The sequence below is a fragment of the Pseudorasbora parva genome, chromosome 9 (genome assembly GCF_024679245.1).
Source record: "Pseudorasbora parva isolate DD20220531a chromosome 9, ASM2467924v1, whole genome shotgun sequence".
Classification (NCBI taxonomy): Eukaryota; Metazoa; Chordata; class Actinopteri; order Cypriniformes; family Gobionidae; genus Pseudorasbora; species Pseudorasbora parva.
In genome coordinates this window covers 42363314-42385555 of record NC_090180.1, presented here as the reverse complement: position 1 = coordinate 42385555, position 22242 = coordinate 42363314, and the positions used below count along the sequence as shown (strand labels likewise).

The 22242-nt window shown below is 36.3% G+C and overlaps 2 protein-coding genes across 5 annotated transcripts in view; one reads left to right on the top strand and one right to left on the bottom strand.

Moving 5' to 3' along the window:
- The window catches only part of pfkpb (phosphofructokinase, platelet b), a 32784-nt gene extending 20981 nt beyond the window's left edge, over positions 1–11803 (top strand). For 2 of the 4 annotated variants that reach the window (XM_067452683.1, XM_067452681.1), the window contains 7 exons: positions 265–417; positions 3977–4141; positions 7795–7856; positions 7944–8055; positions 8145–8244; positions 10094–10199; positions 11110–11803. In XM_067452683.1, the coding sequence (XP_067308784.1) occupies positions 265–417; positions 3977–4141; positions 7795–7856; positions 7944–8055; positions 8145–8244; positions 10094–10199; positions 11110–11257 (846 nt within the window). In that variant the 3' untranslated portion in view covers positions 11258–11803. Of the gene's footprint in view, positions 1–264; positions 418–2843; positions 2997–3976; positions 4142–7794; positions 7857–7943; positions 8056–8144; positions 8245–10093; positions 10200–11109 lie in introns of all 4 variants that reach the window. The other 2 variants (XM_067452684.1, XM_067452682.1) reach the window with 2 other exon arrangements.
- A 367-nt stretch (positions 11804–12170) lies between these two features.
- pitrm1 (pitrilysin metallopeptidase 1) overlaps positions 12171–22242 on the bottom strand; it is a 20108-nt gene continuing 10036 nt past the window's right edge. The window contains exons 16-27 of the mRNA XM_067452680.1: positions 22229–22242; positions 21029–21149; positions 20741–20817; positions 20482–20647; positions 20298–20398; positions 17110–17230; positions 14711–14761; positions 14512–14624; positions 13946–14071; positions 13718–13863; positions 13417–13519; positions 12171–12759 (exon numbers count right to left, since the gene is read on the bottom strand). The exon at positions 22229–22242 is cut by the window's right edge and continues 116 nt beyond it. Of these exons, the coding sequence (XP_067308781.1) occupies positions 12666–12759; positions 13417–13519; positions 13718–13863; positions 13946–14071; positions 14512–14624; positions 14711–14761; positions 17110–17230; positions 20298–20398; positions 20482–20647; positions 20741–20817; positions 21029–21149; positions 22229–22242 (1233 nt within the window). The 3' untranslated portion in view covers positions 12171–12665. The remainder of the gene's footprint in view (positions 12760–13416; positions 13520–13717; positions 13864–13945; positions 14072–14511; positions 14625–14710; positions 14762–17109; positions 17231–20297; positions 20399–20481; positions 20648–20740; positions 20818–21028; positions 21150–22228) is intronic.

Genomic DNA, 22242 nt, shown 5'->3' with positions numbered 1-22242 from the left:
TTTGTTATTTTAACAATACATATTTTATAGTATACTAAATAGATCGTTACATTATACACTAGTTCACTTTTTTCTGGTCTTTATAATATCCTACCCCAAAAAAAGTAAGAGTTTCAGTTGTTTTGTGTTTCATCTGTCATTTCACAATCATACTGTAAAACTTCTACATTAATACTTCTATCCACCTTTAAAATCAAAGTGGGCATGGCTCCCTTCCCCTTCTAATTCCAGCCAGTGACCCTTTAGTTCTTGCTCTGACCGCAGGCATATTTGGGCTTGATGGAGCTGCAAGCAGCTCGATCTAAACACACAGAGCTTTGTGTTCCAATGGTGATGGTCCCGGCCACTGTGTCCAACAATATCCCCGGCTCAGACCTGAGCATTGGGGCAGACACGGCCCTCAACGCCATCACGGACGTAAGACGTCACCCACTCGTGTCAGAGAGTGTGTGTGTGTGTGTGTCTGTGGGATGATTGGCATGTATATCTGTCTGTCAAGAGCACCGTCAGTAAGGTATGCTGAAAGGTCAGGGCTGATGATTACCAACCTCCCTGTCAGGAAACACACAGGACATACTCAAAATGCTTGAAGGTTGCATGACATTTCGTGGATATCAGCAGTCAGCCTCGATAATTTTAGACCATGTGTGAATGTATGCAGTGCAAAATGATAGTGTGATAGAGCTACATTTGGTGGAACGAGGTAGATTTCTATTCATTAAGGTGAGGTTAAATTATGTTTTTAAGTTTACAAGTTACATTCAACCATGTTTATTAGGTAATCATTGTTTAAATGTGAAATTCATTCTGTTCATCTTATAAAGGGATCAAGTTCTTGGAAAATTTGGCCTAAACCGCTAATTTTATATGGATTCGTTTTATGATCTCTTTATGAATCTTTTGAAGCGTCAAAGTGGTAGTTATGTAGCTGTATATGGAGGGACAGAAAGCTTGGGTGGATTAACCCTTTAACAGAGGCCTTTAAGACATACTATTTTTGGCATAAGAGTTAACATGTGCATATTTTAAAATAAAAAAAAAACTATTTGCAAATAGTACAAACTGATTAACGATCCTTTAATTATTTAAAGTCTTTTAAATAAAAAGATTAATTACTCTATTTTAAGGAGTCATTGTTACAGTGCAATTATATATGTAAGTACTGAGTAATATTAATTAACAACATGTACCTGCTATAAGGTTAGGTGGAGGGTTATTTGCATATAATTATGCAAAATTTACTATTAGTAAATTGTTGTTTAGTTATTACTATTGTAAACTTGAAAAAAAAAAGTAACAAATGACTTTAGTACGACTAAATGGAAGTGTGTGTAAACATACTTTTGGTGTGTGTGAGATGATAGGCTGAGGTTGGTGGTCACTGTGGCGTGACCGAATCAGCGTGTCTAGAGACGAACGAATGCATGTGGTCACACAGCACAACCTGTCAACCAGTCCTGCATCTGGCTGTATAACTGTGTGTTTGCATGTTTTGTGTGGCTTTATATTGCAGGCCTGGTCCAAAGTATCATACTCAGATCTACTATGCAACATCTTATTGCTTTTTATGTTTAATTATAATGCATGTGCTGCCAAACATGATCTAAAAGTTTTCTATTCCATTTCATTTAAAAATATTCCTTGTTATATGCACTGTGAGATTAAGATTAATATACTAATTCATCTTGTACCTTTGAGCTTAGTTCCGCTGTTTCCAATAAATTAATTAATACTTCCTGGGACTAACTATTAAAAATTGAGTTCAAAAGCATTTGACAAGGTGAATAACATCACTAACAAATAAAACCATTTAGTAGACAAAAATGTAAACAGAATTTTTCATTAATATTATTAAACTTTAATTAATTTTTTTAATTACATTTTATTTTGTGTGTTTCAGCAGTAACACATAATTACATGCTTAAGCTTTTAATCACTGATGCAAATTGATTGAAATATTTTTAATTCATTAAAATGTAATGATTATGGACGGAATTACCAGCTAACAAAAATATGTTCTAAGAACATTTTTTCTAATGTCAATGTTAAGGTATGAGTGTTCTCTTAAACGTTCAAAAGTTCTGTTTTTTTAATCTTTTTTTTTCTTTCTTGGTTAAGCCACCGGTACAGAAACATTCCCTTTGATCATTCTTCAAACATTACTTTTAAATATTCTCTGAACATTCTGAAACAACTAGTTACATTTAAAAAATGTTAGACCAATATCAACTAAAAAGTTTCAGAACAGAAAAAAAAAACTTTCCATGAACGATGTATATGATTTTTTTGCTAACATTTTGAGAAATGTATTAAAGACTAGACTTAGAACAAACATTCTATTAATTTCACTGGAAGAGCATTTGCTCGTAATTTTGAGAGAACCGTGTCAGAGCGTTAGTTCTCTGAGAACACTCTTTGTTAGCTGGGTTTTGTGGCACACACTTAAAATTCATGCCACATACGCTGTCTATAGAAATTTAGTTTTTCAAATGTAAATGCAGCTAACTGCATGTCATGCTGTTTTGGGCCTGGCCTGATGTCTTGTGTGTTTCCGTCTGCATGTGTGTTATGTTGTGCTGTTTAAGGTCTGGTTGTGCAGTTGGTCACACTTCGTTTGGTTGTTGTGAGGCTTGCTTCCTGCTATCTAAATAACTTGCCTCAGTCAGCCAATGCCATGCCCACGTCACGAGGATCTGGTGGTCTACTATATTTTCGATCTAGTCGTCGTGAGCAGACAGGAAGAACTTTCTCCCCACCAAAACAATCAGAAAGGACGTCCTGTTTAGTGTACACTAGTAAGAGAGTAAGTGAGCAATCGTCCTAATGCATGTGCACTGCTGCAGGCCTTTGAGAGTTTGCTTCAGCTGGTCGATGCCCGCAGCAGTTATGAGGAGTTCTGTGTGCCCATGTGCATGCTGCCCGCCACCATCAGTAATAATGTATCCGGCACTGACCTCAGCATTGGTGCTGACACTTCACTCAATGCCATAGTGGAGGTAAGACACACAACCCTCGCCCAGAACGCCAGATGTTGCCACGGTGATTAGTATAGCTGAAATAAAAATTATTTGTCAGACAGAAAGTTTGTATAGTATTCAGCTGGTCATGTGATCTCAATATGACACAATAATAAATAAATAAAAAACACTTGTATTTGTATTTGTCAGATCTACTATTTAAAAACATACGTTTAAAATGTATTTTTAAGTGGAAAACTATTTAGTGCACCTTTATGATTTAAGAACTATGCCTGGAGTTATATTTATAGTTTTTTCAAGTGAAAAAAAAAGGTTTAGTGCTCTTTTACAATTTTCCGATACAGATGAGATACATTATTTGTGGTTATATAACATACCGAACTGTGGGTCCATTACAGGAAACGTGTGTATATTTTCCATGTTGCATGGCAAACATGAATCCTCACAAAAAGCACTTCTTTATGAGCTGAAACCACATGCATGTTCTCTGTTGTTGTGAAGTATTCTGCACCTCATACATGTGATGTTACACAGGTCCAAAATTAACAAGTGCCATCTGTGAGGAAAAGGTTAGTCATAAATACAACATTATATATGGTGAACATTTTATTTGATTGATTTGAACCATTTCTAAAGTTCTGAAAAAATGTAAATAATAAAGTACTAAATATTTTATTGTCATAGGCGCAAAAATATATGTTTCTTATAAAAAACTATACACAGAACAATATTATGAGCTGTTAAATAGATTATTATATATTACATATAATATCATATTTTTTTCAATAAATATTTGAAAATAAAAAAGTTACTCACCATATGGCCAGTTAATTTTGGACCATGCTTCAGTACTTGTTATACTTGAATGCTTCTGTAATATCCCGTGTGTCTAAGTTTATGGTTGTGTGTCTGGTGTCTGAACTCTGTCTGTTAATGAAGTGTGTGTGCATGAGTCATGGATATGCTTCATTCTTAAACCATTCCAATGTGTGTGTTAGACGTGTGATCGTATAAAGCAGTCCGCCAGCGGAACCAAGCGTCGTGTGTTCATCATTGAGACGATGGGCGGTTACTGTGGTTACCTGGCGACGGTGGGGGGGCTGGCGGCCGGAGCGGATGCGGCCTACATTTATGAAGAGCCGTTTGACATCCGAGACCTACAGGTGAGTGATGTTCTTCTGTTCATATTCACTGCAATGCATTATCTGAATATATTTCAAATATACACCTATGTTACACCTGCAGTGTAACTGTATAGAATGGATGGGGATTGATTGAATGTCCTACTGAATATGCTTTTCATCTAGATTCAGCATGTGACCTAGAATTGCAAAAATGTCGACGCTAAACATTTTTTTGGACATATACCATGATAGTATCATTGTATTCTGTGAAGAAAGTATATTAAAATGTCATAGATATGGTAATTATGATTATGCTAATCACTCAAATACTCCAGTCTTCTGTGTTATATAATTCAGAAATCATTCTAATATGATGATTGCTGGTGCTTAATAATATAAATGTTAAAGTTGTTGGGCTACTTAATATATTTGTGGAAACTGTGATATGAGATTCTTTGATGCATTTAATGCAATTCTTGATTAATAAAAGTCTACCCATACAGGTCCTTCTCAAAAAATTAGTATATTGTGATTATAATTTCATTATTTTCGAAAGTTCATTATTTTCCAGAACGTAATGTTAAAAATGTAACTTCCATATATTTTTGATTCATTGCACACCAACTGAAATATTTCAGGTCTTTTATTGTTTTAATACTGATGATTTTGGCATACAGCTCATGAAAACCCAAAATTCATATCTCAAAAAATGTGCATATTTCATCCGACCCATAAAAGAAAAGTGTTTTTAATACAAAAAAAGTCAACCTTCAAATAATTATGTTCAGTTATGCACTCAAGATTTGGTCGGGAATCCTTTTGCAGAAATGACTGCTTCAATGCGGCGTGGCATGGAGGCGATCAGCCTGTGGCACTGCTGAGGTGTTATGGAGGCCCAGGATGCTTCGATAGCGGCCTTAAGCTCATCCAGAGTGTTGGGTCTTGCGTCTCTCAACTTTCTCTTCACAATATCCCACAGATTCTCTATGGGGTTCAGGTCAGGAGAGTTGGCAGGCCAATTGAGCACAGTAATACTATGGGAAGTAAACCATTTACCAGTGGTTTTGGCACTGTGAGCAGGTGCCAGGTCGTGCTGAAAAACAAAATCTTCATCTCCATAAAGCTTTTCAGCAGATGGAAGCATGAAGTACTCCAAAATCTCCTGAGAGCTAGCTGCATTTACCCTGCCCTTGATAAAACACAGTGGACCAACACCAGCAGCTGACATGGCACTCCAGACCATCACTGACTGTGGGTACTTGACACTGGACTTCAGGCATTTTGGCATTTCCTTCTCCCCAGTCTTCCTCCAGACACTGGCACCTTGATTTCTGAATGACATGCAAAATTTGCTTTCATCCGAAAAAAGTACTTTGGGCCACTGAGCAACAGTCCAGTGCTGCTTCTCTGTAGCCCAAAAGTGTCTTGACCTGGGGAATTCGGCACCTGTAGCCCATTTCCTGCACATGCCTGTGCACGGTGGCTCTGGATGTTTCTACTCCAGACTCAGTCCACTGCTTCCGCAGGTCCCCCAAGGTCTGGAATCGGTCCTTCTCCACAATCTTCCTCAGGGTCCGGTCACCTCTTCTCGTTGTGCAGCGTTTTTTTGCCACACTTTTTCCTTCCCACAGACTTCCCACTGAGGTGCCTTGATCCAGCACTCTGGGAACAGCCTATTCGTTCAGAAATTTCTTTCTGTGTCTTACCCTCTCGCTTGAGGGTGTCAATGATGGCCTTCTGGACAGCAGTCAGGTCGGCAGTCTTACCCATGATTGCGGATTTGCGAGTAATGAACCAGGCTGGGAGTTTTTAAAGGCCTCAGGAATCTTTTGCAGGTGTTTAGAGTTCATTAGTTGATTCAGATGATTAGGTTAATAGCTCGTTTAGAGAACCTTTTCATGATATGCTAATTTTTTGAGATTTTGGGTTTTTATGAGCTGTATGCCAAAATCATCAGTATTAAAACAATAAAAGACCTGAAATATTTCAGTTGGTGTGCAATGAATCTAAAATATATGAAAGTTTAATTTTTATCATTATATTATGGAAAAAATGAACTTTTATTACAATATGCTAATTTTTTGAGAAGGACCTGTATAAGATGTCTGAAATGTGCAATATATAACAGAGATTACATGTGTGGAATATTGTATCCCATTAGTAAAGCAAGGGATTACTCTTAATTTTTCTGTAATTAAATGAGGTACTTGTGATTGTAATGGCATTAAATACTGTTTAGACTGGAACAATTCTATATAAAACAATAGTACATTTAACATTGAAATATAATATCTAATGTACGTAAAAGTGTGTTTTAATATAACCATCTCCATTTAAATACTTGGGTTAGCTCAGTAATAATGTATGGAATTTTTTATATTTATTTTAATTAATTAAACTGCTCGATGTTAATATAGGATTTAGAAAAGTAATATACACCAGTCAGGCATTACATTAATACCACTGACAGGTGAAGTGAATAATCCCGGTCTGCAGTGTTCAGTATCTATCAAAATTGGTCCAAGAAAGGATCAGTGGTGAACCGGCGACAATGTCATGGGTGGCCAAGGCTCATAAATGGGGAACGAAGGCTGGCCCGTGTAGTCCAATTAAACAGACAAGCTACTGTAGCTCAGATCGTTAATAGATAAGTTAATTCTGCTTCTGATTGAAAGGTGTCAGAATACACAGTGCATCAGTTTGTTGTGTATGGGGCTGCATTGCCACAGACCAGTCAGGGTGTCCATGCTGATCCCTGTCCACCTCCAAAAGCACCAACAGTGGGCAAGTGAGCATCAGATCTGGACCACGGAGCAATGGAAGAAGGTGGCCTAGTCTGATGAATCATGTTTTCTTTTACATCACGTGGATGGCCGGGTGTGTGTGTATCACTTACCTGGAGAACACATGGCACCAGGATGCACTATATGGTTAGAAGGCAAGCCAGCTGAGGCAGTGTGATGCTTTGGGCAATGTTCTTCTGGGAAACCTTGGGTCCTGCCATACATGTGGATGTTACTTTGACACGTACCACTTACCTAAGCATTGTTGTAGACCATGTAAACCATTTCATAGAAATGGTATTGGCTGTGGCTCTTTCAGTAGGATAATGCACTCTGCCACAAAGCAAAAATTGTTCAGGAATGGTTTGAGGAGCACAACAACGAGTTTGTGGTGTTGACTTGGCCTCCGAATTCCCCAGATCTCAATCCAATCGAGTATCTGTGGGATGTGCTGAATGAAGAAGTGCGATCCATGGAGGCCCCACCTTGCAACTTACAGGACTTAAAGGATATGCTGCTAACATCTTGGTGCCAGATATCACACAGCACACTTTAAGGGGTCTAAAATGGGGGACCAACATAATATTAGGAAGGTGGTTATAATGTTATGCCTGATCAATTTAGTAATACAATATTTTTTAGAGTAAATAATTAGTACAGTAATTAATTACTCTGTTGAAGATGTAGAAACTTAGCCAACGCTGGATTAGGGTTAAATGTCTGCCCCCTTCTGTCAGACACAGGTATGGACTCTCCTTCCCCGTCCTCTGTCTGCTCTGTCCCACACGCAAGGGAGAAAATTTAGCAGTGTGTACTATTTAAGGAAAGAGAGAGAGAGAGAGAGAGAGAGAGAGAGAGAGAGAGAGAGAGAGTGTCATGCTGAGTTTTTATGAGTGCTCTATTTTTCAGTCTAACGTCGAACATTTAACTGAGAAGATGAAGACTAGCATCCAGAGAGGTTTAGTGCTCAGGTATGATCTATATATCGCACACACAGCATTAATTCACTAGACTGATTTCATTCAGCTGTATCATGATTGTATGTGTGTGTTTTACAGGAATGAGAACAGCAGTGAGAACTACACCACTGACTTCATCTATCAGCTGTACACTGAAGAGGGCAAAGGAGTCTTTGACTGCAGGAAGAATGTCCTGGGACACATGCAGCAGGTACACACACACACTCACACAAGCAAGCAAGCAAACATTGTGTCCATGATCAGAACATTGTTAATTTGCCACGTTATGATGTCCTGTAGGGTGGTTCTCCTTCACCGTTTGACAGGAACTTTGGTACCAAGATCGCTGCTAAAGCCATGCAGTGGATCTCCAAGAAGCTGAAAGAGTTTTACAGAGAAGGTAAAGAGAAATCTCTCCTGTAAAGATGCAGTCTGGGATTGTGTGTGAACTCTGAAACTGTCCTTGGTACAACAGCTACAGAAAACGTGCATATTCAACACAGCTGCAGGAAAATGACATGCCGGTAGTCTCATGATCTCGTGGATTGCAGAGATTTGGATGTAAAATGTAATATAATATTAAATATATAAATATATTAAAAAAAAACGAATTAGTAATGAATTGTAATTATAATGCATTACTATTAATAAAATAATTAATGTATATTTTTATAACATATTATAATAAAATGTTATACATATGAATTATACACACACATATATAATATATACTAATTATTAATAATAATAGTAATTAATACATTGTTTACATATAAGTTGTATATATATATATATATATATATATATATATATATACAATTTATATGTAAACAATGTATATTGTATATATATATATATATATATATGTAATATATTTTACTATATAGTAACACTTTACAACAAGGTCTCATTTCTTAATCATAGTCACTGAATTAAATAACACGACCTAACAAAAAACTATTTTTTAAACTTTGTTTTTGTAATTTAATAAAACTGTTAATGTTACTTACAGTGCATTAACTAATGCTAACAGACACATTTCGATCTTAAAAGCATATTAGTAATATTTAAAATGAACTAAGATTGTTAAAAGTTGTATAAGTGTTATTCATTGTTCATTTTAACAAATGTAGTTAAAAGGGATAGTTCACTTAAAATGAAAAATCTGTCATTCCAAACCTGTAAGACTTTCGTTCATTTTCAGAAAACAAATTAAGATATTTTATTGAAATCTGAGAGCTTTCTGTCCCTCTGTTGACAATCTATGCAACTACCACTTTGATGCTTCAAAAAGTTCACAAAGAGATTGTAAAATGCGATTGCTTTATATAATGAACAGATTGACATATAAGCATTCATCAACACACATCAGTTGTGGTAAATGGAAGTTCAAGCATGTTTGTTTGATGTGCGAGAACCAATGAGGTTCATTCTCGTGTCACGCAGCATGTTTGAGCTTCAGCAAGAACCAATGAGGTTCATTCTCGTGTTACGCGGCATGTTTGAGCTTCAGCGAGAACCAATGAGGTTCATTCTCGTGTTACGCAGCACATTTGAGCTTCACAAGAACCAGTGAGGTTCATTCTCGTGTTACGCAGCATGTTTGAGCTTCAGCGAGAACCAATGAGGTTCATTCTCGTGTCACGCAGCATGTTTGAGCTTCAGCGAGAACCAATGAGGTTCATTCTCGTGTTACGCAGCACATTTGAGCACGTTTCACGTTTGAAAATTTGGACAATCGCTCAATTCATATGGATTAGTTTTACAATCTCTTTATGAAACGTCAAAGTGGTAGTTGCGTAGCTGCCAATCATTGGAGAGACAGAAAGCTCTCAGATTTAATCAAAAAGAGAGAGATCATTTGTTTTGAAGATGAACGAAAGTCTTACGGTTTTGGAATGACATAAGAACTACAACAATTGTCATTATTAGGTGAGCTAACCATTTAACTAATTAAAAAAATGTAAACTATTCTAAAGTGAATATAATATATATTATATAATACAAATATAAAATTGTTCAGTATTGACCGTATAGATTTTCATGACGTCATAGTGTTGTTATTTTCTTTTGCTTTTCGCTTTCCTTTGGTTGGCTCAGATGAAGGTAAATGATTTGAATCTAAAAAATATATTGATTGATTTAATTTAAAAAAGTACAATGTTATTATGATTGTAACGTTGACTGCTGATTTTGCACTGCTTGTAGACTGTGTGCAATAGTTTGACATATTTTTGTGTATTCGGTAGGCTGTGTGTTTGCGAACACAGAGGATTCTGCGTGTCTGTTGGGGATGCGGCGCAGAGCTCTGGTTTTCCAGCCCGTCGTACAACTGAAGGATGAGACGGATTTTGTGTAAGACAACAAACACACTTCACAAAGCTGATGCTAATATCGTAGTAATGATATCATCATGTTGGTTTCCAACACAACTCTTAAAAAAAACTCTATTTTGTAACATTTTACTTTTCATGTTTAATGTTAAGGTTTATAGTTTATTCTTACTTGACATTCTCTCTCTGACCTTTAGAATTCAAAAGGCTGGATCTGGCACTAGGCCTTTTAGACTTCTAAATACTGAACAGCCATGAACATGCAAACAGTTCAATAATTCTAGCTTTCTTGCATTCTTTTTGATCAACATTTGATTGTGGGCAAGTTTATACATATACATATGTATACATACATAGCCATTTTGGTGACATTGTTAATTTGTTAATCACCTGTGCAGCGCAGCCTACGAGCCAGCGCTTTGATGGGCGTAGCCTGTTGCTTTCGCTCTCTCCCTCTCTCTCTCTCACGCTCTTCCGGTAGAATTGTCCGTACGGCCCATACAAGGAAATTCCGACCTTTTAACGTCAAGTGGACCCATGATCGAAAAAAAACTTGCCGAAACTTATGACTAACCGGAAGTAGTATTTTTGACAAAGAAATACTTCCATCAAACGTCCACCTTAACTTTTGAAACTTTGTCTATGTTTAGGATGGGAATCCAAGTCTTTAACAGTGTAAAAAGATCAGTATGCATGAAACAGCATTTCACCCCCCCTTTAAATATGCTTTGTTGATAGGGTGTTTATAGTCTGAAACTTCCAGAATGTTTTAATGCTACAAAGACCTTTTACATGTCAAAGATCAAGGCAAATTAGATTTCTCGTGTCAAGACCCATTTAACTCAAAAGAGCAAGGTTTTCCATGATATGTTCCCTTTAACATTTTAAAATGATACAGACATGCCTTTTGACCTGATGCTCTTTATCTTCAGTCACAGGATCCCAAAAGAGCAGTGGTGGCTCAGACTGCGTCCACTCATGAAGATTCTGGCCAAATACAAAACCAGCTATGATGTGTCCGATGCAGGCCAGCTTGAACACATTGTCCGTCCGAGAGCTAAAGACGGCTCTGCCATTTAAAACCAGCCCAAGTAAAAACCTAGTTGTCTTGCAAGTATAAATGTATTTATTCAAGGTGAGGACCTGTGATTCCATAGCAGATCTGTAGCAATCTGTCTTGACCTAAATGCATAATCATATACAGTCTATGTAAATCGAGGCACATTAGTGTGACCATAGACATACAGCCACAAAATCCTTAAATATAGTCGATCAATGTTTGACAATCCATATGCTCAAGTGATTAGCTTATCCCTTAAATGGGGCCAAGTGGTATTTTTTTGTTAATATGCAAGATTTCCATATTTATATTTATTCTACTAGAGCTTATTTTCATTGACAGAAAGAACGATCCAGCTCCACTGGCTTGTAGTGATGTAATCCCACAACTGCACCTTGTTTTAGTTGAAATGGAGTATGAAAGTCTTCCAAGCTGCTATTCTGTGATTGTTAGTGCACACACTATTTACCAAAGCAGATCTTGCGTTAGTGTGTTTGTCATGATGCACGTGTGTGTGTATATATATATGCTTCTAATACTGCATAAACTCCCTTTAGAATGTTAAATGTGTGGTTTTTCATTTCATTTGAGCAGTTGTTCACAGTAGATACCATATAAAAAATACAAAAGCACATCCAACTCTGGAGCTGCTTGTGTGGTGGTCAAAAAATTATTTTAAATATTTTACATTAACTCTTATATGAAATATATATTAGAGCTGTGAAGAATAAAAAATTGTGAGAAACCTTAAGTTATGCTCCAAATTTGAGGTCAATATCTAAAAAAAAAATTAGCTTTTAGTAAGATTTTGTTTGGATGCAGTACCAAATGTTTCCACTAGAGTCAATGAATCGCCCATTAATTATAATGTGTGAACAGTAAAAGAGTGACACTTTTTTTCAGGAACATTTAACCTTTTCGAATCATGTCCATGATTTTTATTTTTTCACATAGCAAGCACCAATTACAAAGCTTTGTACTGCTCTGATGAAGTAATAAATGTTTAAAAAAAGTTGATAAAAAAAAATGAACGAAGAGGACCAGAGGATTAAAGTAACTAATAATAATTGGATAATGATTTAGGATTAAAAAATAATAATAAAATGGTAAAACCTTTTTTAATAGAAAAAGTTTTCCATTTAAATAACGGTCACATTTATTATAATTCTATACATCTCATAAATAATAATTATCTATTTTTGAAGTCTCAGACTGAATGAATGAGCTGTTTTTGACCTTGTTATAAGTCCACCATAAACACTGCAGTGTAAACAAAAGATTTGCTGGCCTAATCAGAGGTACTTTAATTCAGGTACTTTCAGCACTTCTGTTCATCAAGATGACTCCTGTAATGAGGAAAACTTGTGCGTGATCCAGGAGTTTGTGCGTGTCTTACACAATCCTAATAACAAGCTCAGAAGAAAAAGACTATTTGACCACCCAGGACGGGTCTTTTCTGATGCATTCATTTTCTGGACCTAAAACAGCCACTCCACATGTCTGCTGCCCGATACCTAGATATCTGTAAAAATAAAAAAAAACATATTTAGTAAATATTCTAAATATAAATATCACATCAGCACTCAATCATAAATATATATATATTTTTTTATTTCATATTAATTTGATCAGATTGATCTCAGAATTCTGACATTTTCTCACAATAAATATTATAAAGTCAGAATTGTGACTTAATGTCACATAATGGTGAGAAAAAAAGTCAGAATTCTTAGATAAAAAGTTGCAATAACTAGTTTTTTATTAAATGGCGGAAATGGCCTTCCATATGATGTCCAGCCTAAGAAAATCGACATCACCCACCCTGGTCAAAAATTATGAAAATGCAAAAAAAAGGAAGAAAGGAAACAGCGAAATATTCATAACCATTATGTTGTAGTCAACATAGACTTCTTCCTGTGAGCTTTTTGTTTTTCAGTATATTTTTTTGCTTTGCAAAATAAAACCTGTATTTGTAAGATTTTTGTAAGAAAAACCTTAACCAAGTTCCGTTGTTAGTTTTTCCCTCAGATTTCAAATATAAAAAAAAAATTATATATATATATATATATATATATATATATATATATATATATATATTCCTCATATTTTGAAGGCCATTAACAAACATCCCAGGACATCACTTTTGGCCACTACTGTACATACATTAATGTCTCATTACCTGCTAGCGACGTCAATCAGGTTTTTGTCGGTCACAGCGAACAGTCTCTCTCTGTATCTTTGCTTCATTTCATCTGTAATGCCGTTTAAAAAACGTCCCAAACCTGCAGCACAATTACAACGTCCTTGTGAACCAGAAAGCAAATATCCCAAAACACCGACTCAACAGCAAACACAAAAACATTTACACAAAAGATCTGCATATTCAAGCATCTACATTAAGAGCAACATGAAACTAAAACATCATTTAACATTAAAAAGACATTTGACAGATTATTCAGGATGTGCTCTAAACGACTGACCTTTATCTGAGGGAGCAACGGGTGCATCAACGGCAGAGAAAACTGAGAGCTTGGCCTCATCGATATCCTGCTGCGTAAACTTTCCTGCTCGTGCCCAATCTACTCCGCCACGGAATGCCGACAACGTCTGGGTGGAGTTTGGATCTCTAAGAGATGACAACCAGAAAATATAAACAAGCAAACACATTACACAGAAGATTGTGTCACAATGAAACTCGTCATACACACCTATAGGAATAAAACGTGAACAGGCCGCCTCCTCCCATTCTAGCCCCGCCTCCATAAGCCCCGCCCTTTTCTCGGATCTCTCCATGGAGGAATTTAGCAGTCATCATCCTTCCTAAGATACACAGACTGAGAGACAGACAGAGGGCAAACTGTAAATGAGTGCATGATCAAGTGAAATAAAACTGCAATAACGATTTGACAATCTAAAAATAAAATTATAGATTCTCCCATTTCATAAAAATCAACACATGCAGTGTGTACAGTTATAATGAGAGGCACTCCTGAATAGCTGTATGTTTTTGCCAAAATAAAAGTTTGATGGATTAACATTTGACAATGAATTAATCTAGACAGACAATTGTAATTTTATATTTTTTAATAATTATTATTACAATATTTTACAGTGAAAAATAACTAGTATAATTTATTTTGTTTCATATTTTTATTAATAATAAAATCACAACAATAATAATCACTACTATTATAAAACAAAAGCACAACATTTTGGCCCTACCCGAAATGAGCAAATCGTGAGCCTTAAAACTGCATGAGTGTGTTTGTTGTACCTGGCGTAATCGGCGTGTGTGAACGGGACCGTGCGCACACACTCGCTGACAAAGTTCACGGTAAACGGAAGCTGGAAATACGTCTTCATCTGACAGGGTTTGAAATTAGGCTCCTGAAGTGATAAAGGGGGAGATCAGTGAGAACGCTGCGGATGAATGAAAACTGAATGATGCTGTAATGTTGTACAGTTGTACTTACAGAGATGAGTTTACGACTCGCAGCTGATCCTGCTTTAGGATCTAATGCTCTCTATGAGGGGAACAAGCAGACCAATCCAAACAGTGAGATTTCCTCTTCAAACACAACACACTTGTGATATCCATTTTTTATCTAGTTTTTATTTATTAAAGTGTTCATCCCTTCATCCCTCTAAGCAAGAAACAAAATTTCAAGGATAGCTAAAAACCTCACTGAGTGTTTAAGGCACTAACGTTGCTATTGAAAAATGTCTATAATTTTTACATTTTTAAATGATCCAAAGTATATTCAAAGTTTACATTAGCAAACCCAGCTCTCAAGACGATAGAATTATGCCGCTCTTGCAGTATACAGAGCTGAAGTGTGGAGTCATGTTGGCTTCAACTAAAAAGAAGCCACTAAGGAAATCGACCAGAATCATGCTGAGAAGCATTTCGATAGAATGTCCTGCACGCTTTCCTCTCAGTAACAAAATAAACACACTCCAAAACTGACAGCGGTGGCAGGAGAACGAAAGATAATTCCGATGTGGATATGGATGCACCAGCTCTGCAGTTCAGTAACGTTACTTGAAATAGCACTTTATACAATAGACTGCTATATAGACCCTTTTACTGTTTGTATACAATGATGACGTAGCAACGTATGCGCGCGCATTTTGGCAACAAACTGTGGCAAGAATCAGCAGCATGTCAAGCTACGTGAGCGGATTAAGCAACACAAACCGAGAAAGTTATTTTAAAAAGTTGACTTTATCAAATGGTATTCGGCTACCAGATCCGCGAACTATAGTGGAGTGGATAGAAGACGTTAGCAGATGGCCAGATATAACTTAGTGGTCGGATATAAACATATTTAGTCGAGAAACCGAGCGTGTACACCCGAGACAAGCATATAAATCACTGGATGCTTAGGAATACGTTGTCTGTGGGCATGTAAGTTACAGAATGTCCAATACAATTTTCTACATTTATTCTTATTCTTCACACAGACATACATTTATCCTTTCCTTACATTTTATGTTATTGATTCGTGTCGACACTTCTGTTTAAAGTTTAATTTTGTAATGCTATAGTACTTTAATAGCAACTATGTTGCTTGCATACATTTCTCAGATGGTTATTTTGCAATTAAACTATTAATAAAATCATTACAAATGAAGTTGATAAGTACTGTGATTATTGATATGATAATCTGGGGGTGGGGGTACATTATACACACCAGTGGCAGCCAATGTTGGGAGGTTTATTATAAATAATTAAGTTTCAAGTGCAGTAAATGTTTTACAAATGATTTTTTTTATGCAAGCATTTTTATGTCTTCGTTCCAATCAATGCATTTAATCGCCTGCGTACCGCCGGTTCTTCTGAAACGGCCGTGACCCTGTCGGAATCCTTTAAAACTTAAGCCCATTGGTGGAATAGCGATAAGTGCAACCAAAAACGCAACAGCCAGATGCTGGGAATACATTTTGATGCTGGGAAACCGTTTTGATAAACTTTCGGAGTTGCTCACACGTTAGAACCACTAGGGAACAACACCACTTCCGTTGCCAAAATGCGCGCGCAACTCTTTGATCACGTGGGCTGTAAAAGGGTCTATAGAAAGCAGCTTTAGGGTCCGATCACACAGAACGCGTATTTCAGGTTTGAATGTGCTTTAATGTTTCTAGGCAACCCCCGAATCACCTGTTCTGTCAGTCAAATCAATGTAACGGTCAACACAACGGAAGGCCTGCCTCTTCATTCATTCGATTGGACAACAGAACATAAGCGTGATGATGTTACACGCTTTTCTGCTCAGAGTTGACTTTTTTTCAACTTCACGCGCTCGCAGCGCTCCTTCAAAAACGCGAGGCGCCCAGGGCGCATAAGCAGCGCGCATAACGCTCTCTGCCAACCGAAATCCATTCAAAAAAGGCTTCTCGCTGCAAAAACGCGTTCTCTGTGATCGGGTCTACTGTGTTAAATATAAAACAAACAGTCATTCAGTCATGAAATGGACTGCACTTCCTGTTGTTAAATAGCCACTGCTATACTGTGAACCTTTAAAACATATACACATAAAGAATCCTGCAGTCACTTTTTTGACTTCCCTCAACTTAGATTGCACATTGCATATGATTAGTGATATAAATGATACTGTATTAATTAAATAAAATACTTTGTCTTGTGTTTTAGGCTTATGGTTGTGTTCTTTATTCTTTTAAATGATAAAAAACAAAAACACACAAAAAAGAAATATCGCAATATATTGCCTCTCTTACAATATCGCAATATATTGTATCGTAACCCCTGTATCGTGATACGTATCGTATCGCCAGAGTCTTGGCAATACACAGCCCTATTAATTCATTGCGAAAGCTTGTGTCTTCTAAAAAGAAAAGTATGGTTTCTCACCTCCACAATGATTGGTCTGACAGGTTTTCGCTCCTTCCTGTTAGCTGCTATATTACCAATAAACCTCTCCACTTCCCCAGCTGCGTCTGGCATTTTCTGGGGTGTGGCGTTCACGGCACACCTGAAATGATGACATCATAGACACATTTAAAGGTGCAGTGTGTAATATTTATTAGGATCTATTGACAGAAATGCTATAAAGTATACATAAATATGTTTTCAGTGGTGTATAAAGACTGTTGTTTTTATGACCCTAGAATGAGCCATTTCTATCTACATACACCGCAGGTCCCTTACAGTGAAGTTGTCATTTTGCACAGTCATGTTTCTACGGTAGCCCCAAATGGACAAACTGTTTTACAGAGCAGTAGCTACTTTCTACAGACTCAGACGACATCTTTGTCCTGTGTCGGCCACCATAGCTTCTCTGTGCTTTAAAAGGAAGGGGTGAGTGGCTGCAATTCGCAATCTCACCACTAGATAAAATTTAAACAGTGCACCTTTAAGTGCATTTTTAAATCTGTTAATTTTATAAATACATTTATAGTCAATAGAAGGGCTGTGCAATATATAAAAATTATCGAAATATCGCAAATGTACATATCACAATATGCATCATTTGCATGATTTTAATCGGTTAATTCAACATTTTGAAAAGTGTACGTTTTAGGTCGACACATATGGCAGAGAATCAACTGAGCACACGACTGTTACTTATGGGACTTGCTTGATGTCAAAAATTGTTATTAAAACAACTCTGTGCAGTCTTGCGCTGTCTGCTGTCTGACACACACAGTGAAACGTGCGCACAAGTGCGTGATCCCTTCAGTTCGGTTTCGTGTCTTGTTACACACTCAAAACTGTCAACACACACAATTATGTAGGGATGGGTACCGAAAACCGGTATTAAACGGGCCCCGGGGCTGAATTTTGAAAGACCGTTGTATCGATAAGCTTTGACGTTATCGGTTCTGCTGTCGGTACTTTTGAAAATACACGTGACGAGAGAGAGAGAGAGAGAGAGAGAGAGAGAGAGAGAGAGAGAGAGAGAGAGAGAGAGAGAGAGAGAGAGAGAGAGAGAGAGAGAGAGAGAGAGCTCCGCAAACGACAGCCGAGGACAGAACCAAACATTCAAACATAGCCTGGTTACACTTTAGATCTGTGATAGTCTGCTTTTATTTTAGATTTTGTCTTCCAAATATTATAATAATAATATTTATGTCTAGCCCAACTTGATTCCCTTTGCAGCAGTAGCCTACGTACGCTGTCATTTCTCCATAAAACTAAAACGTAATGACAGAATTAGCACGATCAGGGATTGTTGTAAAATACAGTCTAGCTACTGTTGGTAAATTGTGGGACGCGTTTTATAATAAAAAGAGCGATTAAATGCACAAAAATGTGCGCAAGAGATTGTTCCCAAGTCGACGCGCGCGCTCTGAAACAGCCCGCAACGAGACGAGCACATTACACTTTCGGTTTCACACTCGCGTCTAAACGATCAAATGTACTCAAATATCTATGTCAAAATGACCGGCTTGGAGAGTCTCTTAAACACAACACAGTTTGTGTCTAAAATGGACGTAGTTATTATGGATATAGTCGGGAGAAAGTGTAGTGCATCTGCCTATTATCAGTCGCCTATAGATCTGCACATCTGTCTTAAAGAGGCAGCAGTGTAAATAAACATGCTGACGAATTACTGCGAATTAAACAACCAAATGCAAAGAGAAAATCCCTCACAGCTCTTGCATGAATAACTTCAGCTTTAATAAGCATTCATTTGGCTATTTATGATGAACAGTGTTATTTTACATTTGATTAGTAGAATTCTTCCTGAAATGAAAGCACTGCATGTGTAGGCTGTGTATTTTTGTTAATTGTGTGTGTGTGTGTGTGTGTGTGTGTGTGTGTGTATGTGTATATATATATATATATATATATATATATATATATATATATATATATATATATATATATATATATATATATATATAATCTCAAAAAGTACCGATAAGAATACCGTTAAAGTACCGGACGGATAAGCAGTATCGGTAAGAGTAGTAATACCGTTAAAACCTTAACGATACCCATCCCTACAATTATGTCAAAATAGGTATCTTGATGAGTATTCATGTAAACCCAGTCAGTTATGCTTTAAGTGAAAGATATCAGTCATGGAAAGAAACCGAATGTGTGTCAATAGGATCCGTGCATTAGCTCTTAAAGTGACAGGCGGATAATACAGTAAACCTGTCACTGTCTGTCAAACAATAAAAGAACAAGAGAAAATCACTCTTGCTCCTGGCTGAATAACCTTTGTAGCTTTATCATGTATGTGTATATTTAATTCATATGAAAACTACTGGTTTTATTAAAAAAATTTAATTACAAAGACAAATAAAAATAAACATCCACCCCTAGTTCAGGAGTCTTTGTTTACCCGGATGTTCTTGATGTCAAGTTTTAGGTTTATATAATTTATATATTACCAAGTCAAGCAAAAAGTTTTTGGTATTTGAATATGTGCATTACATTATTTGTTCGTTTACATTGATGTTAAATTTATATTGTCAGATTTATGAAATATCAAATAGTCTTTTGGGCTAAATCACTGCAGGTCACTTTCAGAAGTTGTAGCGATGCTTTCTTTTTCCAGAAAGAATGTAAAACACGTAAATAATATCATTCTCAGTTTTTAAATACTTTAAAAATATAATTCAAATAGTTTTTACACACTAATAGTAATATCGCATCGCATATAGCATTATTTAAAAAGATAACGCATATTGCATTTTATTTCAATATTGCACAGTTTATATCAATACACTGTAGTCAACATTAAGATTTTAATTTAAATTCTCTTTCAAAGATGTTTTTCCATTTTTTTAAAGCATCCTGTAAATAACAACACTACTTCACAGAAGAAATTATTGTGCTTATTGTTATTATTATTTTGATTATTATTAGTAATATATTAAATCAAGTATACATTTTTTCGTAAAATGTCTTGTCATATTTCTTCTGGTACTGCTTTTAAAAAAGTAATCCGCCTTTTGAGGTCATACGTGATTTTACCACAGTTAACATCAACCTAAATATGTAAAATTCACTGTAATACGAAATGGCTTCTAGAATTAGCTTATATAATGATACATATATTGTCATGTACTGTGGCTGATGCTTACCTCATGTTCTCAGGATTAAAAAGGTGTCTCTTTATCCGGGGAAGTTTCCTCAAAACTGAAGTCAGATCTGTCATCTCAGCTATTCTTTTCATAAACTTAACCTAAAATGAAAATATCATAAATGTATGAAACAATTTATTCCCTCAAAGGCTGGAGAGCCACAACAGGATGTCTCATCCCTCACCTGGTCCATCCCGCTGAAGGTCTCCTGCAGGTCTGCTGTGGGCGTGAGGGATCGAGCCGCCCGTGTCATCGCGTACATGTGACCGGAGTATGAGATGCCATTGGACAGCTCTTGAGCTGACATCATGACCAGCACACGCAGACGCTCCTCGTCATCAAAACGAGGACTGGAGATGTACACAGCAGATTCAGCTTAAAATAATCATACTTGCACAGAGATTTAATGATTCATTTAGATCGTCTCTATAAACAAGACTAACCAATTAAATATATCACTCCACAGCTGAAGCATGTCGGGTAGATTCCGTTCCAGACAGGAAGACGACAGGATAATACCCTAAAAAACACAAATAATGACATAGATATGTCAAATAATGACATAAAAACACTCCAATGCAAGTAACAAGCTCAAATGTGCTTTCAATCCTATAATCTTCTGGCTACCAGATCTGAGCTTTTAGATCTACCTCAATGCACATGTGCTTGCAAACAAAAGAGCATCATATTTATACAAATTCACATGATAGATGAGGAAGAAAGAGGGATACCTGCTCATATAGATCAAGATCTTCAGTGTCTGGAATGATCTGTGGAGATACAGACATGCCTCCAGTCTTCAGCTCAATACGCTGGGACTGCTGACGATAATTCAGCTCCCCACTGCCCAACCTGAGATTACATCATCATTACATTAGTGTAATTTACTTACACTGCCGTGAACAAATTTGGGGTCAGTAAGATTTTTTTTTTTTTTTAAAGAATGCTTTTTTATTCTGCAAGGATGCATTAAACTGATCAAAAGACATTTCTAATGTTACTATATATATATATATATATATATTTATTTATTTAAAATAAATGCTGGTCTTTTATTAATAAAAAAAAAAAGAATTCAACATTGATAAATGTTTTTTGAGCAGCAAATCAGCATATTATAACGATTTCTGAGGGATTATGTAACTCTGAACACTATTAACTCTTTTATTTAAAAAAAAAAGTCATGGCCCCCAGAATATTTTGTTATATGATTATGTGAATATGCAATATAAAATCAAAACAAAAAGCTTCTGCTTTTAAACAAAAAAACAACAACCCTGTTTTATTCTAGCTTCATGCATTTTTTTTATATCCCTACTTGAAAGCAAGTTTCATTAAAAAAAGCAACATATTGAGCAAAAAGCTGAGAAAAATAAAATCTGGACTACATCTGGATTGGCTTCAGAACGATGATCAAAACAGAGATGGAGTAGATTGAGTCCATCAACACCCCCAATGCTTGCACACTCCTATAGCTCATCCTGGGTCGACATTACATTCGGTAACATTACGCAGTTTTGATTTATATGCTGATTAATGTTGATGACTGTGCTATTTTACATATTCATGTGATTACATATGCTAGCGCTTGTTTACGCTTCTTTTTTCGCATGTGTTTTGATCAGAAGAGTCTGTCCTGTCAGAAGTGAAAACGTGGAAAAACCCAGAAAATTTGGTGTTTGGTGGGAAGGGTTCTCTCACAAATAATGGAAAATTCTGTTTTCCAAGGAAAGGGTAATTTCAAACAGAAGATAGTTGTAATAATACATTACAATATTAATTGTTACTATATTTTTGATCAAATAAATGCAACCTTGCTGAGAAAGATTTCCATCAAAGTTGTTGTTTTTATATATAGCATATTTTCACACAGACTGGTCTGACTACTGTACACTATATTGCAGTATGTAGCAGCACAAAGGGTTTCATACTTGGTAATGACACT